General features: G+C 41.9%; 1 protein-coding gene across 5 annotated transcripts in view; it reads right to left on the bottom strand.

Annotated features, from left to right (window-relative positions):
- Positions 1-18496, bottom strand: part of wdfy3 (WD repeat and FYVE domain containing 3) — an 86815-nt gene extending 68319 nt beyond the window's left edge. For 3 of the 5 annotated variants that reach the window (XM_070965233.1, XM_070965234.1, XM_070965235.1), the window contains exons 1-2: positions 10862-11020; positions 406-616 (exon numbers count right to left, since the gene is read on the bottom strand). In XM_070965233.1, the coding sequence (XP_070821334.1) occupies positions 406-616; positions 10862-10890 (240 nt within the window). In that variant the 5' untranslated portion in view covers positions 10891-11020. Of the gene's footprint in view, positions 1-405; positions 617-10861; positions 11021-18266 lie in introns of those variants that run through there. The other 2 variants (XM_070965236.1, XM_070965237.1) reach the window with 2 other exon arrangements.
- Positions 18497-18757: the final 261 nt, after the last annotated feature.

Raw genomic sequence — 18757 nt, 5'->3', positions numbered from 1 at the left:
GAACTTCAGCCAAGCCAACATACCCGCAGAAGCAAACAGGCTCATTTCCATCAGACTTAACTGCAGGCTGTTGAAACAGAATCTGGGAGGTGACTAGTCAGGTGTGTACGGAAATTAGCTGTTTGCCACAGGATTTGAATTCCAAATGGTTCCCGGGTGACACCTTGTTTATTTAGTTCACATTAATCCATCCACAGTATCTATTAAGTCCATGATGTAAGAGGCACTGTGTGCGTTGATGGAGCACCAACCAGGTCTGAATGCCAGCTCTATGCACCACAGAACCCAACAGAGCTTTTATGAGCACTGATATCTGTTCTGTTCAGATTCGTAACAGAGATGGCGAACGTTAATCTGCCTGTTTGGAGCGCCTCCAGCCCTCCCTCCGCCCCTGGTGTAACTTACCCTGTTAAATACAGGAAGCATCATGTAGAGCTTCTCCTCCTGCTCCTTCTGGGTCATGTGGCGAGGAGGGTGGCACAGTTCGGAGAAGAGGCGTCGCAGGTGCATCAGGCCCAGTGCATTGTCCTGGGGGCTGCACTCCTCCTGCCTCGGCCGCCCCATGATCCTCTTCACCATGTTCATCTTTAGTGGCTTTGTCAGAGCAAAGGCAGCCCTGCAGACAGAAGAGAGGAGGTTTAAGACGCATCTTAAAGCAACTCAACACTTAAATGTCCTGTCGGGTAAGTATCGACCTTGACTGATCGCCTAATCATAACGCTTTGTCCTAGTTTACTTAGCTTTTGTTGTTGTTTGGTGATTAGCATTTTCAGCCATTAGCCTCTGCGCTATTGCGTAAAAAAGTGCTCAAAGATGATTGGGCATGAGAGAGAACAAAGCAATAAGCACCGCATTAAGAAAAGTGTCATTCACTGACTGGCCACAGGAAGTGAAACAATATTTTGGTTAGTCTGGACTTTACGCCAGAGTAGTTAAGATGGACTTTACATCTCTGTGGTGAAACCAAACATCGACACAGCTTTAGAATCTATCTATTTTCAATGCATCATTTAGTGTGGACTTTACAAGAAAACATATGTATATCCCTTCATGTAGTGTGGATTTGTGGCATACTATCTTAAGAGAGAAATTAGGTTCAGCTGATGCAACAGGCCACAGAGGTGTCGGACTGTGTGTGAGAGGAACAGGAACTGCAGGGAAAAGCAAGCTGAGCAGATTAAGCTCATTTGTGAGTAAAAACTAAAATAAGGTGGAGAATAAGAATTAAAATGGTGAAATAAGAAACAACCTACAAGAACAGCTGATTGCATTTCTAAATAGCATTTCTAAAATGGTCATGTTAATACATCTGATTGACATGTATGGTAACTTCAGTTACTTCTACCTACTTTTACTCCTTTGACATGCTAACTAACCACCTCTGTCTCACTGAGATCGCCTCCTTGTCAATAGCATGGTATATTACCAACCGACCAAAATGTGTCAATGGCAGTGTGGATCGAAAAGTATTGAAAAGTGGCATCACCTTTTCAGATTTGTGGTCTCCTTTCTTTGCTTTTTAAAGTGCTCATATGCCTGATGCATGAAGCACTGATGCACTGAGAAGCTTAGCATATTCTATTATATGAAAAAAGTTTATATTTCCCAATTTAAGAAATGGAAAAAAGCCTCGTGTTGGGATCAGAACTAGTGAAATGCAGCTATCAGGACTGGAATGACAATACACAATAAAGTGAGTCACAGTATTTAAAACAGAACTTGTGACCAAATAAAATTGACATTGGTTGTTTTTCCTAAATATTGCAGGTTGCTACCTCATTGGCCAGCTAATAAAGGTAAAGAACCCCTTCACACACCACAGTCTGCAGCTTGGCCTGCGTTGGAGTACAGACTGCGTCCCACGTTTAGGTTTCTGTGTTTCTTTAGGCAATTTGAATTGCATTAATGTCATGTCTCATTCCTTCGTAGCATAGTTGGTATATATTTAGCAATTACTTCCACGCATCCAATTCTCCTCAGACTATCTTTAAGATGGTTGCTAGGAGACTTTGCAGCTCTGCAAAGCCTCCATACACAGATAAACATCAGCTGATAAAAAACAGAATCAACCGGCTGGATCATTTGCAACAAAGATCGCCATCAATCTCAAATCCTTTTCGGCAGCCACACTGAGACAGTGTGCCTTGCTCAAGGGCACGTCACAGTGGTAGTTGCAGGAGGGAAACTCATTTCTCATTTTTTTCCCCTACATCACAGAGCATGAGCCTCTAGGGCCACATGACATTATAGAAAGGGAGGGGGAGGGAAATCACATTGTTTTGCTAAATGAGATACATAAAAACCTTTCAACCTCTTCCCTCAGCTCTTGTTTCCCGATCACTATCGAGTTACTAGTACACTCTGTTACTTCGTAATGACAGCTCATTGGCTCTGACCCTTGGACTCTGTCATACTGTAAAGGTGGAGATTTAGCAGCTGCAGCCTTGTCCTGCGTTTGAAATCATGTGCTGCTTGATTTATGTGTAAATTAGTGCACTGTACAAGACATCTCAAACAATGGGATTTCCTTTAGGTCTCAACATCAGTTATATAGAAACGTTCAGGCCAAGGTTATATCCCTGTGTTCATCAACTTGCAGTCCTATGTTAAGATGAAGGGCGGCTAAAAAGCACTGACAGCACACTTTCAGTTCTCTGAGAAAGTCAGCCAGCACCATGGACAGTTAAGGGATATGACAGTGTACCATGTAGCCCCTCCTTTCCCAGTGGGGGAAGCGCGCTCTTCAGGAGTACTCTCACTTTAGACTTTGACAAATCAGGCCCTGGCCTGTAGTCTCAAAAATAAATGCAGTGAAAGATTGAACATCACACATCAGGCTTCCTCGGGTCCAATTTTAATCACCAATTTTCTTTTTTTTAGTGACTGACCTAATATGATGTGATCACTTGCATGAACAAAATCCTCACTCCCTTGTGATAAAAGGTGAAAAACAAAAGCTCAAAAAAAGTCTCTATGTTGAACTAACTGTTTTTCTAGCAACAGGAAAACAGGTAAAGGAAAAGAAACATCCTTAGCTCAAAGCCAGCCAAGGGTCTCTTTCCTGACTATTTCAACTAAATAATAGTAGAGATTAGTAGTCAGAACCCTAAAATGAGTACTTAACGACTAAACCATGCAATAAACCAGACACGCCTTCAAAATGAACTACTAATTTCCAAAAGGCTAGTAAAATTAGTTTTTGGCCAGCAAACACTTACTTGTACTGTGCGGTACACTCTGCGAACCAGGCTTATATAAGAGTTCATTCATTTAATATTTAGGGGCCCTATGTACACCAGCTGGGTGCTACATTTTGCAAACTCATACAGTATTCAAACAGGAGGGAGGGTCAAGCTAAAAGGTAGAGCACGAACGTCCCATCAGCATCGCACTCGAACGTTCACATGATGCAGAAGGGACTGTCTGTACCGGCTCTGACTTGTCTGCAAATTTCAAAGCCTTGAGCAGGAAAGTGTGCAGTGTGCAGCTTTCCTTTCATATTTGTGAGTACTCCTGATTTATTTTTCCATCAACACTGATGCACATGATTGTGCGCGCAGCAAGTGTGTGGCTGAATGAGAGAGAGTGCCGGTGGCTACACTGTCCGCTTTGAGACAGGTGTTGGCCATCGGAGCAGAGGGAAAACAGCGAAGTTGTCTAGTGGCAGTAAATGGACATTATAGGTTACAGTTTGAATAAACACTGTACCCTCTCAATGCCCAAGAAGACTTTGCAACCTGCTCTGCCAGGTTGCAAAATGTAAACAAATATATTTACTCATTGCCGTTTCATTGATCATCAGCGTTGTGTCTACATGTATAGAGCCAAAAACACACATAAAGCGCGAATAAAGGGGACGCAGTTGAGATGCATGGAGCCGGCACAGACAGGCGCATGGATTACAATGAGCGCATCTCACATGCATGTGGCCTACAAAAGGGATCAGACAAACATCCCTGGTGAAAGTTTTCAACGAAAGAAAAAAAAAAAGGCACATCATTTTTCAGAAGACACACATGTAAACAGTGCCACACATTCCTGACACCTACCCGCCACCATGGGTCAGCATCACGCTCCTTGCTCAACAGCACCTCAGAAGCAGCTACTGAGAACTGGGAAAGCATTTTTCAGCCCCTCTCCTCAGCCTCCTTGTGTGAAGTCTAAACAAATCTGGAGTCAAACCAGCCACCAGCTAATTCACTCTTGGCAAGCGTCTGTTGGCTGTGTATGCTATATTTGATTCTATTGTTGTGACATCACAACTACTGGCACTACAAATATGTGAGGATATTTTTAAAACAGTTTGTAGACTTGACTTCATGCCAAAAACAGACAATATAATGTCAAATCTAAAATAATTATTTCTAATTTGCACCATATTCTCCAAATCATCGCCAATCAATCAATCAATCAATCAATCAATCAATCAATCAATCAATCAATCAATCAATCAATCAATCAATCAATCAATCAATATGCTGATTTATTTGAGACAAAGACAAACTGAGTGGCCAGATTGGAATGAAATTACTGAAACAGACTGGTCTCAGTGACCTCATGACCTTTTCTCTTGTCACACCGTCACAGCTTAAACAGACAATATTTACTATGAAAATGATCCTCCAAACCGGGGAAAACTCCCTAATTTGACGACCTTATGATCATTCCCCCAGCTCCGCCAACACACCACACTTTGCTACCATTTCCTGACTATTTTATCATACAGGATGTAACCATAATGACTAAGTGGGAGGATTATTAGGTGTTCCCACAGGTCTGCCCAGGATTCACTGCTTTCTTGTTCAAGGTCTGCTTTGCCATGACAGGCATCCAAACAACCCACATCTACTTTTGCCTCATCCCTCTCGTTCCTTTAAGAACTGTCATAAAAGACAGCAAGAGCGTGAAAAGAAACATAATGGCACAAGACAGACAGCTACAAAGCAGCTTCAAAGTCTTATTTTGGTTCACCGGAACATGGCTTCTGTGGAACTAACAAAATTACTGAGGACTGAAGGACTTAGTAACTCATTTTGCCCACACGGCAGGGCTGCCCTCTGCATGAACTCACACTCAAACGGCAATTCCATTTCACATCTGCCATTTGGTACCACCTTTCTTTAAAGTGTGCGACACTGTCCATGAGTGTGGCTATACGTTCTTAAAATGCATGATCTCAAGGGATTGAGCCCTTTCACCTGATTAGGGCTTTGCTTTCTGGCTGCCATATCATGCTGCCAGTTACATAACTAGTTCTGTCACATCAGTGGTGTGGGTTTCTTTCTTCTTTCAGAAGAAAATAACCACAGACAGGTATGATGGATTAATCTCAGGCCCATTTTAGACACATGATGGAGATCAAATGAGAGAAGGCAGGAAAGGCTTTGACGTTTATAACAGCATGTTTTGGAAGAGATACACTCCCCAATTCAGCTTTTACTAAACATAAGCACTGCATGTCTGAGATAAGACATTAGAGCAAGCCCTGCAGTATATGTCCATCCAAAACAACAAAATGATGCCACTGTCACTGTCACTGCCACTGCAGACACTGATAAAGCTTGGTGAACATGCGATTTTTTGTTTTCAACTGAATGGCCATTGTAAATTGAAGCAATCCCATTTTAGTGCCTGCTCTCTAAGCTGGAGGTGACAGTGATTTTGTTGATTTCTGAAAGGATAAATTCCACGTTGGCAGCAAAAACAATAAACAAAATACAACCATATATGTAAGAAGCTGACTATATTTTCATTATGCTAGAGGGTGCATTTAAGAATGATCAGGCTTAAGAAAACACCCACTTCTCTATATGTTGACTGATAACACACTACTCCTTTACTTTCGCTCCATTCAAAAGAGGAAGTGACTTGTCTTTTCAGCCCCAGAAAGTCCAAGGCAAGGACTAATTAACTAAGCTGTTGAGAGATGGCTTAAAACAAGTCAATAGTCAATATGTTCATAATCACAAACACCACCATAAAACTGTGAACACCACATACAATATATACTGACCTAGAGAGTTTTCCCCAGGCACAGTCCTCCACAGAACCACCGTCTTTTTCAGGAGAAAATGACCTCTGACTTTTGACTCCACATTAGAAACTGATACTCAGCTATTTCTCTGGTAAACGCCACTGTGGAACATACAATTGAATGTGAACGAAAGATTACCATTCAGAGACCTTACATTAAAAATTAAGAATAAAAAATGTTTGAAGCTAATCAGTGACAGACGAATAACTACTGCCCTATGAACTGCCTTATGAAGTTACTTGTCCTTATAAGTCTTACTAGGATGAAGTTTTAAGGAAGTACAGGTTCATCACTATTCTGACACTTTATATCACTGATGAGAGGAGCTATTCTCAGCACTGCTGCAGCCCAATCAGCGCTCTGCACTGCTAATATCCTTCCCATTTCTGTGTTGACACATATATCACATTTGTGCATTGCTTCTTGTTCATAACACTGTAATCCATGGCCAGTGACCAAAAGTCCTTCTCATAAATAAAACAAATCAGATCCTCCACTGGATGAATGGGCAAACCGTAGCAGTAGTAAAACAAAGCGACACATATAAACCTTTGAGAGAAAGCCACAAACCCAATGAACATTTGGCTGAGCCAACACGCCAGCAGTGGGGTTATTAAGTGATCAAGATGTACCACCCTCAGCAGCATCAGCAGAAAAGCCAGCCTTCAGCTGGTGGCTAAAATGGAAACTCAGACTGAGCCACAGACAAGCCTGTTGAAAAGCTGCCAGTCAAGGAGAAAATCTTGCCGGATGTCAGAAACTGAGAATCCAAAAGCAGAAGCACTTGGCTTGTGGCCGGCTTAAAAATATCCAGTCCAGTGGCCAGGTTCCTTAAAGTTCACAGTGTGAAGAAAAAAAAGTTATAGACGAGTTATACAGGAGAACTGACCAAATCTAATGTCTAATATACAAAATTAAGTGAATTGTTGTGTAAACCTCAGAATTTCCTGCAGTTCTTTATATAAAGTAACAAATTATAACATTTTTATGAAACCAAATATTGTGCTTATCAAGTTTCAAGGGAAAAAAGCAGCAGTGGGGTGACATCACAGAGCAAGGACAATGCAATGTTTGAACATTGATCACTTTGCAGGAAAAATGAAAACCTTTTCCAGGGAGGAAATCCCGGACCTCATTTTCATGGATTCTGACATCATTTCTATGGGTTATAATAACAGTGTAGGCACCAAATAGCTGAGATCTGGGAACACAGCTACAAAATTTAAACAAGGTCAGACAGAACAAGAGGTTTAAATATTTGGACATGTTGCAAAGAAGCCAACAGTTTAGCCAAATTAGCCACCACTTTATCTGAAGATTGAATCAAAAGCAAGCACTTATGAAAGGTACGTAATAAGCCCATTATTGCACAGAAAGACCGACATGCACAGCCCCAGTATGGTAGGTAGAAACATCCTTTAAACTGCATTCAAACTGAAACAGCCCACCCATCTTTGTGCCATAAAGTAACCTTACATCAAAGCCAGCATTTATCTCTGAACAATGCTGACTGCTAACACGGCTGTACTGGGCCCTATGTAACAGGGAGTCACTGAGGCGGACAAGAGCGCTGAGCAAATGGTAGAGTCGGAGCGCAGCAGGGCCGGGACCACAAACTGGGGCAAACACATGTCATGCGACTCAGCATAAGGCTGAGCTGGAAAATCAACAAGAGGAGAGGCAGCGATCCGCAGACAAATGCAGGATTACAACTCACTCCACCTATTTGGTAAGCAGTGAGCGTCACAAGACCACAGAGTCTACACCTCGGACACATCCTTTAGAGCTCTGTTTGTACCTCATTATCAGCAGTCGGCTCCGAGGTGTACTTGATTAATATCACAGGGAGCTTCACCTGAAAGCCACAGCTCGAAGTGTAGTATCAGAAGAGATGGTGACTCTAACTGATCCAGTCCAGTATGAAAACACAGGTTCCTATACTCAAAATGGCATATACAGTACGCCAAACAGTAGCTGGACACTCCAGTGGTTTGAGGTGGGTTTGATTGTAAATTCAGGTATGAATAAACAAGCATGAGCACACTGCACCTGAAAAACAGTATCAAATCACAGTGTGTTCTTCTTTGACTCCAGTGTTTGGATGATGGCCGAGTTGCTAAGGTTTACTTGTCCCCTTCTTGGCGCCTTTGAGACACTGTATGTAACACAGAGTTATATCTTAAGTGACCGTCACTAAATTAACACAATCTGTTTTTCAGAGTTCTGATCTGGAAACAGAGCCAGATGAAACAAGATGCCCGCACCTTTGGCAACTGAGCACTCCTGTTTCCTCCAGAGACACGAGGCGACCAAATCTGTCGATCCAAAATGTGTTGTAAGAGAATATATGTACCTAAAGAAGCTGGAAGCAGCTCAAAAGGACAACTTAGATTCTTTGCACAACTCCCACATGACGCCGTCATTACCTCCGAGACTGCCATTGAGCAGCCGCAGATATTTTAATAACTAAACAAGTTTAGACTTTGTTGGCATCTTCTTCATCTCTCTCGCCCAGATGTAAATTTGTCCAGGCGCTGACATATGCAGGCAGACAGCTCACTACATTCTCGATCAACCAGTGACATAACAGGAAGGATTAAGACAGCAGCCTTGATGAGGATTAGAAACAGCAGTAGCATGATCATACAGAGTGATGACCAACTTGCAGCTAATGATACTTCTTAGAGCACTAGACAGAAAGAAAACATCCGATCATGCTGTGCTACAGCCAAAAGACATTCCATTTGAAGCAGAAACAGCATCACACCATGTCTTGGCCGTACCAAAAAAATACAAAAAAACAGTCAATGGCATCAATGGAATGTCGGCTCCTATGCAGTGGGGAACTGAGCTGGCTTTCTTGGCCCCCCAGTCTTTTTCAAAGCATTCTCTTTAAGCGGACGCCAGCTTCAATGAACATCTCACAGAGTTAGCGCTAACTCCTGGGAGATGAAGGCAGCCAGTGCCCTGGAAAGGCCCAACTCTTCAAAGACTTGTGTGGTTGTTCCTCTGGAGGAAGTGATGTAATCACAGAGATGTCTCCTGTCTGACAGTTTACGGGGGTGGAAGCTGGGGAGCTCCACAGAGAAGAAAAAACAGGGGTGACAGGAGTTGGATAAAACCAAACTTGTGAAACAAAATGCAAATTTGAAGAAAGTAAAAGGCTACGTAGGCAGGGATGGTGACTTCACACCAATCCAAAGCCAAATGCTGATACGGGTGATTAACTGTCTCCTCTGCGAGCCACTGTGACACACAATCCACCATTAGATACTTCTTTGTTCGCTGCCAAGCCACGAGCAGAAACAGAAAATATCATCTGACACCCTGAGCAATCTCAAAATCATCACAATAAAAAAAGGAAAATGAAGCATCCTGGATTTAGAGCGACAGAGCTGCAAAGGAGCAGCTTCAACGGACCAGCAGCTGATACATGACCTGTATGAGAGGAACGGGAGCCAGAAGGGCAGGAAGTGAGCTCATGCCAAACAAGTCCGGACAGGATCAGCCTCCTCACTAGATATCTATTTAGGCCGTCAGTAAACAATGCCTGCGGTGTCATCATCAGAGGATACCACCAGCCAAATGCTGGAAAATTCTACCTTTTTCGCTCCTCTTAGCTGTTTTGACATTTATCACTGTAAATGTTGAGCGGACAAAGCTACTGTGAATGCAAGACAAACTCCTCAAAGATCAGCAATACAAGGCTAATCCCTCCATTTTCTACCAACTTGAAAGAGTGGTTTGCCTTGCAATATTTTTTCAGTAATGTGTTGCTCACATCACTGAATGGCATCCATGGCAACAAGTCGGTCTCATACAAAATTGCTGGCTGTCAGTAACTGTAATTACGAAACAAAATTCTGTAATTAAAAAATATTAGCTCTGGTCTGTGTCCCACAACTATAATCTTCATATTGATATTACACAGTTGGACTTAAACATAAGTGACCTATTTCTATATATTTGTCCTTTTTCATGGAACAGCGATCAGCAAATGTGTTGCGGTCCAGCTACAACTCCATGGAAAACTTTTCACACAATTTGAACTTCAAGAACACAAGAAAAGGTGTCAAAATGTGGATTTTTGTAGGCCAGGCTGTTCTTTGTTATTTCTGAAGATGGTCTCAGTAATGCTCGTGCTCCGTCAGAGCGCCTACCTCTCCACCAGGCTTTGCTTTGGGTCACGAGTCGACTGAGTTGTTGTTTTGTAGTGGAGACAGTTAATAATGTAAAATGTGAGCTTTCAGACGCTCAAAAGAAGCCCTAATCTCTGCTCGTTCAAGCAGGACTTGGACGCTTGATTCGGTTTAAAGAACACTGTGAGTTAATTATAAATGGGGCTCCTAAATTTTAACATTTGCTACTGGATGAGTCAACATAAAAATCAGTGACACTCATGAAGAAAATACATCAGGAACAAGCCTGTTTCACTACAAAATGAGGCAAAGATATATACATATATATATATATGATGAAAGACTTTGCTTCTCTTTTATCCAGCACACAGCGTCTCTGGAGACATGAGGGTGTTTTGTTACATACAGTATACAGTAGGTCCGACTGTTGCATCCCTCTCTGCTTGATGGTGGAAATCGAAGCTTATCACACGACTGCACTCTCACTCTGCATGTAAACATCCACCAAACTGCTTCAACGTTAAGTATACATATGAATGAGTCTGGCGCGACACTGAGAAGCTTTACATTAACAGTAACAATAAACAGGCTGTACTGTATCCACCAAGGTCAGGCTCACCAGTAACAGTAAACAAACCCCCGGTCACGGCGGAGACAAGCTCAGCACCCAGCTCTTGATTTTCCCTACCTGCTGTTCTCTCTACGCTCCGCCAGCATCTCAACTCAGCAGCAGCAGAAAAGACAAAAATATTCCACTGTATACCAAGACCGACTCCTCTTCCCCCACAAAACTGTCGTCTTTCTGATAAGGGAAGGCGGCGACAATGGTGTCCCCTCACGGCGGAGTGAAAGGAGGAGAGGCTAAGAGCGGAGGCATGGCTTGTCTTCACTGGCAGTGCCAGGGGCTTTGTTCGCCAGCCAGCGCGCTGTGTGTGTGTGGCCTGCCGGGACTGGCACAGCTGATCCCCCCTGACACCGGGTGGGGTGTACAAGGCTTTGGAGAAAGGGGGGAGGGGGGGTGCAGGGGTGGATGGGCAATGGCCGTCATGGTGAGAGGAGCATACCATTTAGACCAGAAAGGGCGGGGGGGAGGACGAACCTGCACAAGCCACAGTCGTGAGCAACATTAAAAATTCATCTTATGGGAATTCAGCTATCATTATGTACACGCAGGCTCAGTGAGCTCACATTAACTTTGCATTATTATGACTTGAGACTCATACAGAGAAAGTCTTAACCTTGATATCTGATGCGTTTTCTGTAAACAACAAATATCTGATAATTGTCATTTCTGTCATCTATTTTGAGCTTAAAAACAGAATACTACAGCTGAAACAATTCATTGTTTAATTGATTTCATTACTATTTTGACTCATCATTTCCATTAATCGCTAAGAAATGCCAAAAATTCGCTGGTCCCACATTCTCAAATGTGAGGATTTCCTGCTTTTATCTGACTTATAGCATAGCAAACTGAACATCTCTTGGTTGGTTGGACAAAACAAGCCATTCACATTACAGCTATTCAATTTCTGTGATTAGGAGAATTTCTCAACGTAAAATTAGTCATGGCCCTACAAAAGTTCAGAAACCATCCCTGGAGAGTACAGTGGAACTTCCTGAGAACTCTGGTTCACTAAGAAGACACTGAAGTGTGGTTTCCAGCAGAGCACACGGGGCCATATGGAAATGAGACCAGCAGGGGATGCAGGACATCCACCATCCACCTCAATGAAGCCTGCTATACAATCTCCTACGCAGCATACCACCAGTGGCAAAGCTGAACACACACTGGAAAGTGGAGAAATCTGCGGCTAGAGAGACACATTGTGATCTGAGAGCCTGAGCAGTTCTCAGTAACTTGTATCACGCTGCAGTTACTGTACAGAAGTGACTTCAGCTCTGCTTAAAACTGCATTTGTTGTGCAAACTCGACAGCTGCTAATCATATATCAAATTGGACTTTCCATTGGATATGAGGGAAACTGACAACAGAATCCCATATGTTCATAAATAATGCAGTAAAATAGTTGTTGATCGACACTAATAACCATAAACCACACATGTGATCATAAACATTGAAGACTGTCGAGAGTCCCAACAGTTATTACCACCCTGTGCCAGGTGGAGCGCCGCCTGTGAAAATCACAGCCCATCACACTGAGAAAACATCTCTCCTTCAATCTGTCCAGTAAACCAGCACCATTACAGCATACAGTAAATAACCTCCTCCTCCAATCTCATACATGATCTGACCTCTGACCCCAAGGCTGACATAACCAACCACAAACAATACTTCCTTTAATTTGGCCAATGTTTGAGGAAAAGTAGGAAATGCTACAATATGCTCCAAAGGCTGAGGCTTTTGGCTGAACTGCTGTATAAGTAATTCATGAACTACTGTAGATGTTGTGCTGTGTAATAAATAAAACAAATTAAAAGGATAACGCTGGCATCATTCTTTATTTTTCTTAGTGTCGACAAATCTCAGGAAGAGACCAAATCCAACAAAACATCTGTCAATATCTTTCCATCTTCCATACCTTGTGTGTGACTCTCAGCTGTAAGCCCACTGGTATTTAAGATGTAGGTCTACAAAAACGGCTCACAAATGTATAGTTTCATTTTCAAGAGAGGCTCACTATTTTCCTATATAAAATCTAAAATTATCCTCGTACCAGAATAAATAAATGGATTCACTCTTACTCAATAAGCAAGCAAACAAAAATACTGTTTGTGTGTGGATGTTTGGTTGCAAGTATATTACAAACACTCCCAAAGCATATGTGCATACTTAAGTGTGTGTGAGTGTTGACACTGATTTCAGTGCTCCGCTGGCTTTCATGACGCGCAGGCCGTTTCCCTGGGGGCTCATTAAGAATCATCCTCCTGCTTCTTGACTGCACGCTCCTTCTCAAGAAAGACGACAACTGGTAAACTGCAGCTGAAGTCTGGTGTCTGACATAGCTTCTTTACTTAAGAAACACCACACACAGGCACACGCGCACGCGCGCACGCACACACGCACACACGCACACACACACACACACACGCACACACACACACACAGAGGCTGCCTCTTCCTTTGTGGTGCATTTTACATGGCCTGAGAAAGCTCGTTTGGTGCATTCAGAGGGAAATGAGCATTGGCCTTGCATTGCATTATCTGCAAGATTTTAATGTAGATATTTAGCCACACTTAATCAATGCCGTGCCTCACAAAGCACAGACTACACAATGCTGCTCCCACCCCACCACAGAGAGGAAAATGCATAGATAAAAAAAGGAATCTCAGCCAATAATCTTTGGTTTGTCCATAAGTCTTTCTCTGCTCATTAAAGCTTTGGTTCAACCCTAAACTAAAACCTCTGTATTTATTTGTACTCTACAAGTCATTTTTTTTCTAAGCAGGCCTCAGGTGTATCACTCAAAATGTTGTCATGGTGCCTACAACAAACAGTTATTTACTTTTTGTTCCCAATCGTCCACAGCAATTACTGTGTCATCTACATGACCCAAAAATTAGGGACCATCATTTTAAACATGTTGTAACCTGAGGCTATGAAAAGGTTGTTATCTGCGTTGCAAAATTTGTTTTTGTTTACCAGGTTCTATGGCTTTCCCAATATATCTTTTACATATACCCAAGTAGCTTTCAAGAAAAAACTGTGCTGGATCTCCAAACTACACTTAGGAAAAGCAAAAGCTGGTATAAAAACAGAGCCAAAACCTCAGCCATGTGCTGAATCTATCAGCTTTTGAATGGTGGCACAAAGTGTCAATGAGTGCATATTCTATTGCTTTACTACTGTTAATCTATCACTGAACCTAGGTAATGTTTAATCACAGATGTCACAAGAAGCAGCTGATAAATCTGGTGAATGAATTTCATGTAAGCCAGCAGACATTTCTGACATTCGTCACGACACATGCAGATTAGAATAATGTGCATTTATCTCAAGTCACATCTGCTGGACCAACTACTGTATGTGCCCTTAAACTGTAAATATACAGGAGAAGAATACTGTACATGCAAATAACAAAGAAAACCACAGCTGGAGATGGAGCGACACTGAATGTTACATGTGTTTAGTAAGTCACAGCAAACCTTGTTGTAACCCTGGAGGCTAAAGCCAGACGAATGACTGATTGCCAAACAACTAATTGCTGCACAGTTTGGATGCCTGTCCGAGATTTATGACTTTACTTCATCATACCAACTACCCACACCTCTTAAGTAATCTCAGTGAATCACAGCAAAATGAGAACTCAGCAGCTGATTTCTGTAGAGGGAAAAATGCGTCAATTTGAAAGATAATATTGCAGTAATAACTTGGATGTTTGAGGCTTTTGGTTTGATTAATAGGTTTAAAAAAAAAACACTGGGTTGTAATTTGATGAGTTCAACATAAGTAAAATGTGTTTGAACATGTGTGAACAACATTTGTCAAGAAATGTACTTTATTCTAGAACTAAGGGCTGTAACTCCCTGATTGGACAAGCTTGTAAACAGAACAAAGTCGGCTGATGTGACACCTTTCTCAGTTCCTGCAGATTAACAAAACTCCCATTTTAATGCTTTTGTGTTTGTGCATAAATGTGATTTAGCTTCATGCTTCCTCAGTGATTATTTAAGTTTGGTTTTGTCTTTTATTTGAAATCATGAAGAGTGTGCATTGTATCAGTCAATGGAGTAATTTGCCTTTTTCTTTCTTTCACTCTTTCTTTTTCTTTTATTGATTTTGGGTTAGGACTGCAACAAACAGCTATTTGAACATTTAATTACAGCATTTAATTTCCTCAAACAAAGGACCAAGATTATGTCTTCAAATTGCATATTTAGTCCCACACGCAGTTCAAAACCAAAAGATATTCCATCTAGTCAATCAACTCATTGTCTGAGAGGTATTTCTACTGCCGCCTAATTAGATTACATGCTCTACTTTACTTTTTCTGAGAGAAAATACAACCTCAAACACATGAAAGTACAAAAAAATCAGAGCTCACAGCACAAACTCACAGGGCCCTGCATGCAGACGTAGAGGCAGCCCACACGACAGCTGCCACTTTCATTAACCATATTATTATTTTACTAACTATATTAGATTGGGACATTCAAATGATGATCAGCTATCTTCAAAGCGGCTGACAGTGTAAACATGCTTTGTGCTTAGATCCTGCTTTGCACTGAAGTGATGGTGTTGGCATGCTTACTTAGTTAATAAGGCCAAAAGCACTGAAATGGAGTGGCATCAATAACTTTCCCTAATAATTCAAACTTCAAAGTGGCTTCGGTTTTTTCACCAATCCAGTGCAATACCTTAACGGCCAATACTTAAATGGCCAAAATCATCTATCACATGATGTGTAATTCTGTATCACAATAATGGTATATATCACAGTATACTAAATGTGCTGTAAATTATACTAGATGTCTTTGGATGTATCCGCAATTTCAAGAAAAGAGTGGAAAGCTCTACAAAGGAAAGCGGAAAAGAGTACACAGCAGCTACACTTCGTGTCATGCTTAGCAGGGCAGACACTGTGAATCACAGTGTGTAAGTACAGCTTAAGGGACAGCTCACGCGGTGGAAAGGTTTTTGCCAAATCTGTAGCGGTGGACACATTTCCACTGTTGCACGGTTTATACCATCATATCACCCAACCCTAGTCAGGAGTGAGGATACCAAGATGGGTAGCCACCAATATCTATGATGCATCTATTAATTACAGAAAATATGTTTCTTATTTACATGTGTAACTTTGAATTGTTGAGTCAAAGGTGTCGTTGATCATGTGAAATAGTCTTTTTTGTTAAAGGTCCAGCGTGTAGGATTTTTTAGTGGTGAGGTTCCACACTGCAACCATCTAGATACCCCTCGCCTCACCGCATCCTAAAAACGTGAAAGGTGCTCACTAGAGCCTGTGTTTGGTTTGTTCATTCTGGGCTACTGTAGAAACATGACGTGCAACAGAATGAACTCCGTGGAAGACCCCCTCCCTCCGTAGATATAAAGAGCTCATTCTAAGGTAACAAACCCAAAACTATTCTTATTTTAAGGGGATTATACACTGATGAAAACACAAGGATGAATACTATCTTACATTACTGCCAGTAAATGCCCCTAAATCCTATACACTGAACCTTTAAATAACTACTTTCAGACTTTGTCTTTCTCTAATCATTGACGTTCTTCATTATCCTGTTTTAATTACATGCATTTGTTGAGTGAAATCCTTTAACTTTCATTCTTTGGGACAGACAGAACAGCATTAAATTCTTACAGTGCAGTAGCCCTGCAGTAAATACCAACATGCCCAAGCTCAGTTTGTGCTTTAAAAGGTGTTTTTAAGGCCTTAATGGAAAGAAATTACCAAACAAATTATTAATATTGTGTTGGTGTTGGTCAAAGCTTCACCATTGCAGGTACACCTGAAACAAGGAGTTACGAGTCGGCGTGATGATGTTTTTGGCAGGTGAAGCCATAAAAAGGATGAGGCAATCAGAGTAAACAATTGAGCCGCGTGTAACATCTATTACAATGCGATCAAGTGTGACTGAATAGGATGTAAATTAACGTTGCCAGTGTGAATTATTAAGGGAAACGGGGATGTAATTGGAAAAGATTAAGATGTTACCCACGGCCATCGTAGCAGTAGAGCATCTCAGACCCAATTAAACAACGTGATACTGAATATCAAAAAAAGCAAAAACAGTGGGGAAAGCAGGTAAATGTTGGCTCCGACTAAGTTTGTCTACAGTCCCCTGAGCGAATGATCAATTTTACTTTGCAAAGCTGGAAAAAATCTAAACTGTTTGATGGACTGTGTTAGCACTGGGTGTGATTGCTGTTTCTCTGCCTGCAAACATTGACAGCTGCAGCCTTCAGGCACTGAGTTCAGAGCAGTTATTACACAGGTGGAGAAAACCAGCAGCCATGCCTGAAATGCACAAACGACTGAAGCATGAAGACGTGTTTTACAGTATTTCATCAAGTTATTTTGTCCTCATGTAAGGAAGTTCTTATTTCACAAACTTTTTTACCTATGTACTTTACAGTCATTTCAGTAGGCTTAAAACAGATTTGCATGGAAACACACTACATGTTAGTTAACCGTAGCATGTTTTTGGATCACATACAGCACCTTTCTTTCTCTAGGTCTATCATCACCATTACACCCGCAGAAGTGAAACCATTTCTATCATGTGACATGCGTCTATCTTGTTGTTCACCACTCACACCCCTAAGGACACAGTAAACACTGCAGGAGCGTGACAGAAGTTAGCAATAACATGAGTTGCACCATAGTGCACATTTAGCCCCAGCGTGCAAACAGGACTGAGCTGCTGTTAGGTGGTTAGGTGACTATCGAGGCAGCCATGTAATCAGGAACAATGCGCTGGCCACACACAAATGACATTAAGTTTCACATCAGGATGAGGCCGGTGGAATCTCTCTAAATATGCCAGTCATTGTGACTTCAGTATCAGCAGACCTTGGCTATTACTGGACAGTTGTAAAAACACAGCAAACCTGCTAAAGCACCCATAATAATTACACTGAGTAAGACATCCAGCCAACGCCACAAACTGTAGCTGTGCCCCGAACGGGTAACTTCCACCGGTCTGCGTCCCCCTGTGTTTTCCAGTCACTGCAATAAGTCTGATTCCTTCAAGCAGCACAGTGTAAGGACACTGACTGAAAACACAACACAGCAGCAAACCTGCGATGTGTGACCAAAATGCTGCAAGCAATGTTAGCTTACATCAGCACCGTCAGTTAGCTTAAGACCAGCTGATCACAACTGTCAGGCTAAAGGGTGACGTTGGCCTTCAATAAATACACTGTAAATAAAGAGGCTGGTTTGTGTGTCAGTATTGAGACTGGATATGTCACTAATGTCTCTCTGGACGTTACTGGTGACATGCTAACGTCAGCTTTAGCGTTGCGGTAGGTTAAAACTACCGTTAACGCGAGCCGAGATGCACATTCCTGTCTTTGCTAGCTAACTCGCATGCTAGGCAGCTAGCGGCGCAGTGCTAGCTAGCCAGTCGGACCGCTGTGTCTGTCGTGGATCCGCCATTCCCTTACCAGTAAGTGGTAAAATCCTTCGTCTCCAACGTCGATGATCACCCCCAATGTGTCAGTTACGTGGGGCACTCCGAGTGTATCCATATGGCACAAACCATGCTTTACTTTGCTGCTAGGTGGTCACTGCTTCCTCCCCTTCCTTCTGGTAGCAATTTTTCCTCAACATCCAGCTAAACCCAGTTCTGATTTTCCTCCAAACAGCATCCAGCACTGAACGCCGACGAAGGATCACATCTGAAGGACAAAGCTGACATCTGTTGGATAGATGGAGGAAGACACTTCATGAAACGGATTTAAGGGATTTAATTGAATTAAGCTTCCCTCTTATATCAGAGCTAACAGGAAAAAACATAAATGTTGGATTAAGACATCACCTTTGTCTTTTATTTTGTTTTTTTAGTCCATAAATTCACCAAACTAGAATTTCTGCCATACTTTAAACTTATATTTAATATGCTACAATAACATTTCGTTTAAAATTCGTTTACTGT

Source organism: Chaetodon trifascialis, chromosome 6 (assembly GCF_039877785.1).
Source record: "Chaetodon trifascialis isolate fChaTrf1 chromosome 6, fChaTrf1.hap1, whole genome shotgun sequence".
Taxonomy (NCBI): domain Eukaryota; kingdom Metazoa; phylum Chordata; class Actinopteri; order Chaetodontiformes; family Chaetodontidae; genus Chaetodon; species Chaetodon trifascialis.
The sequence above is the reverse complement of the archived record's forward strand: the minus strand, read 5'-3'. Positions and strand labels throughout refer to the sequence as shown.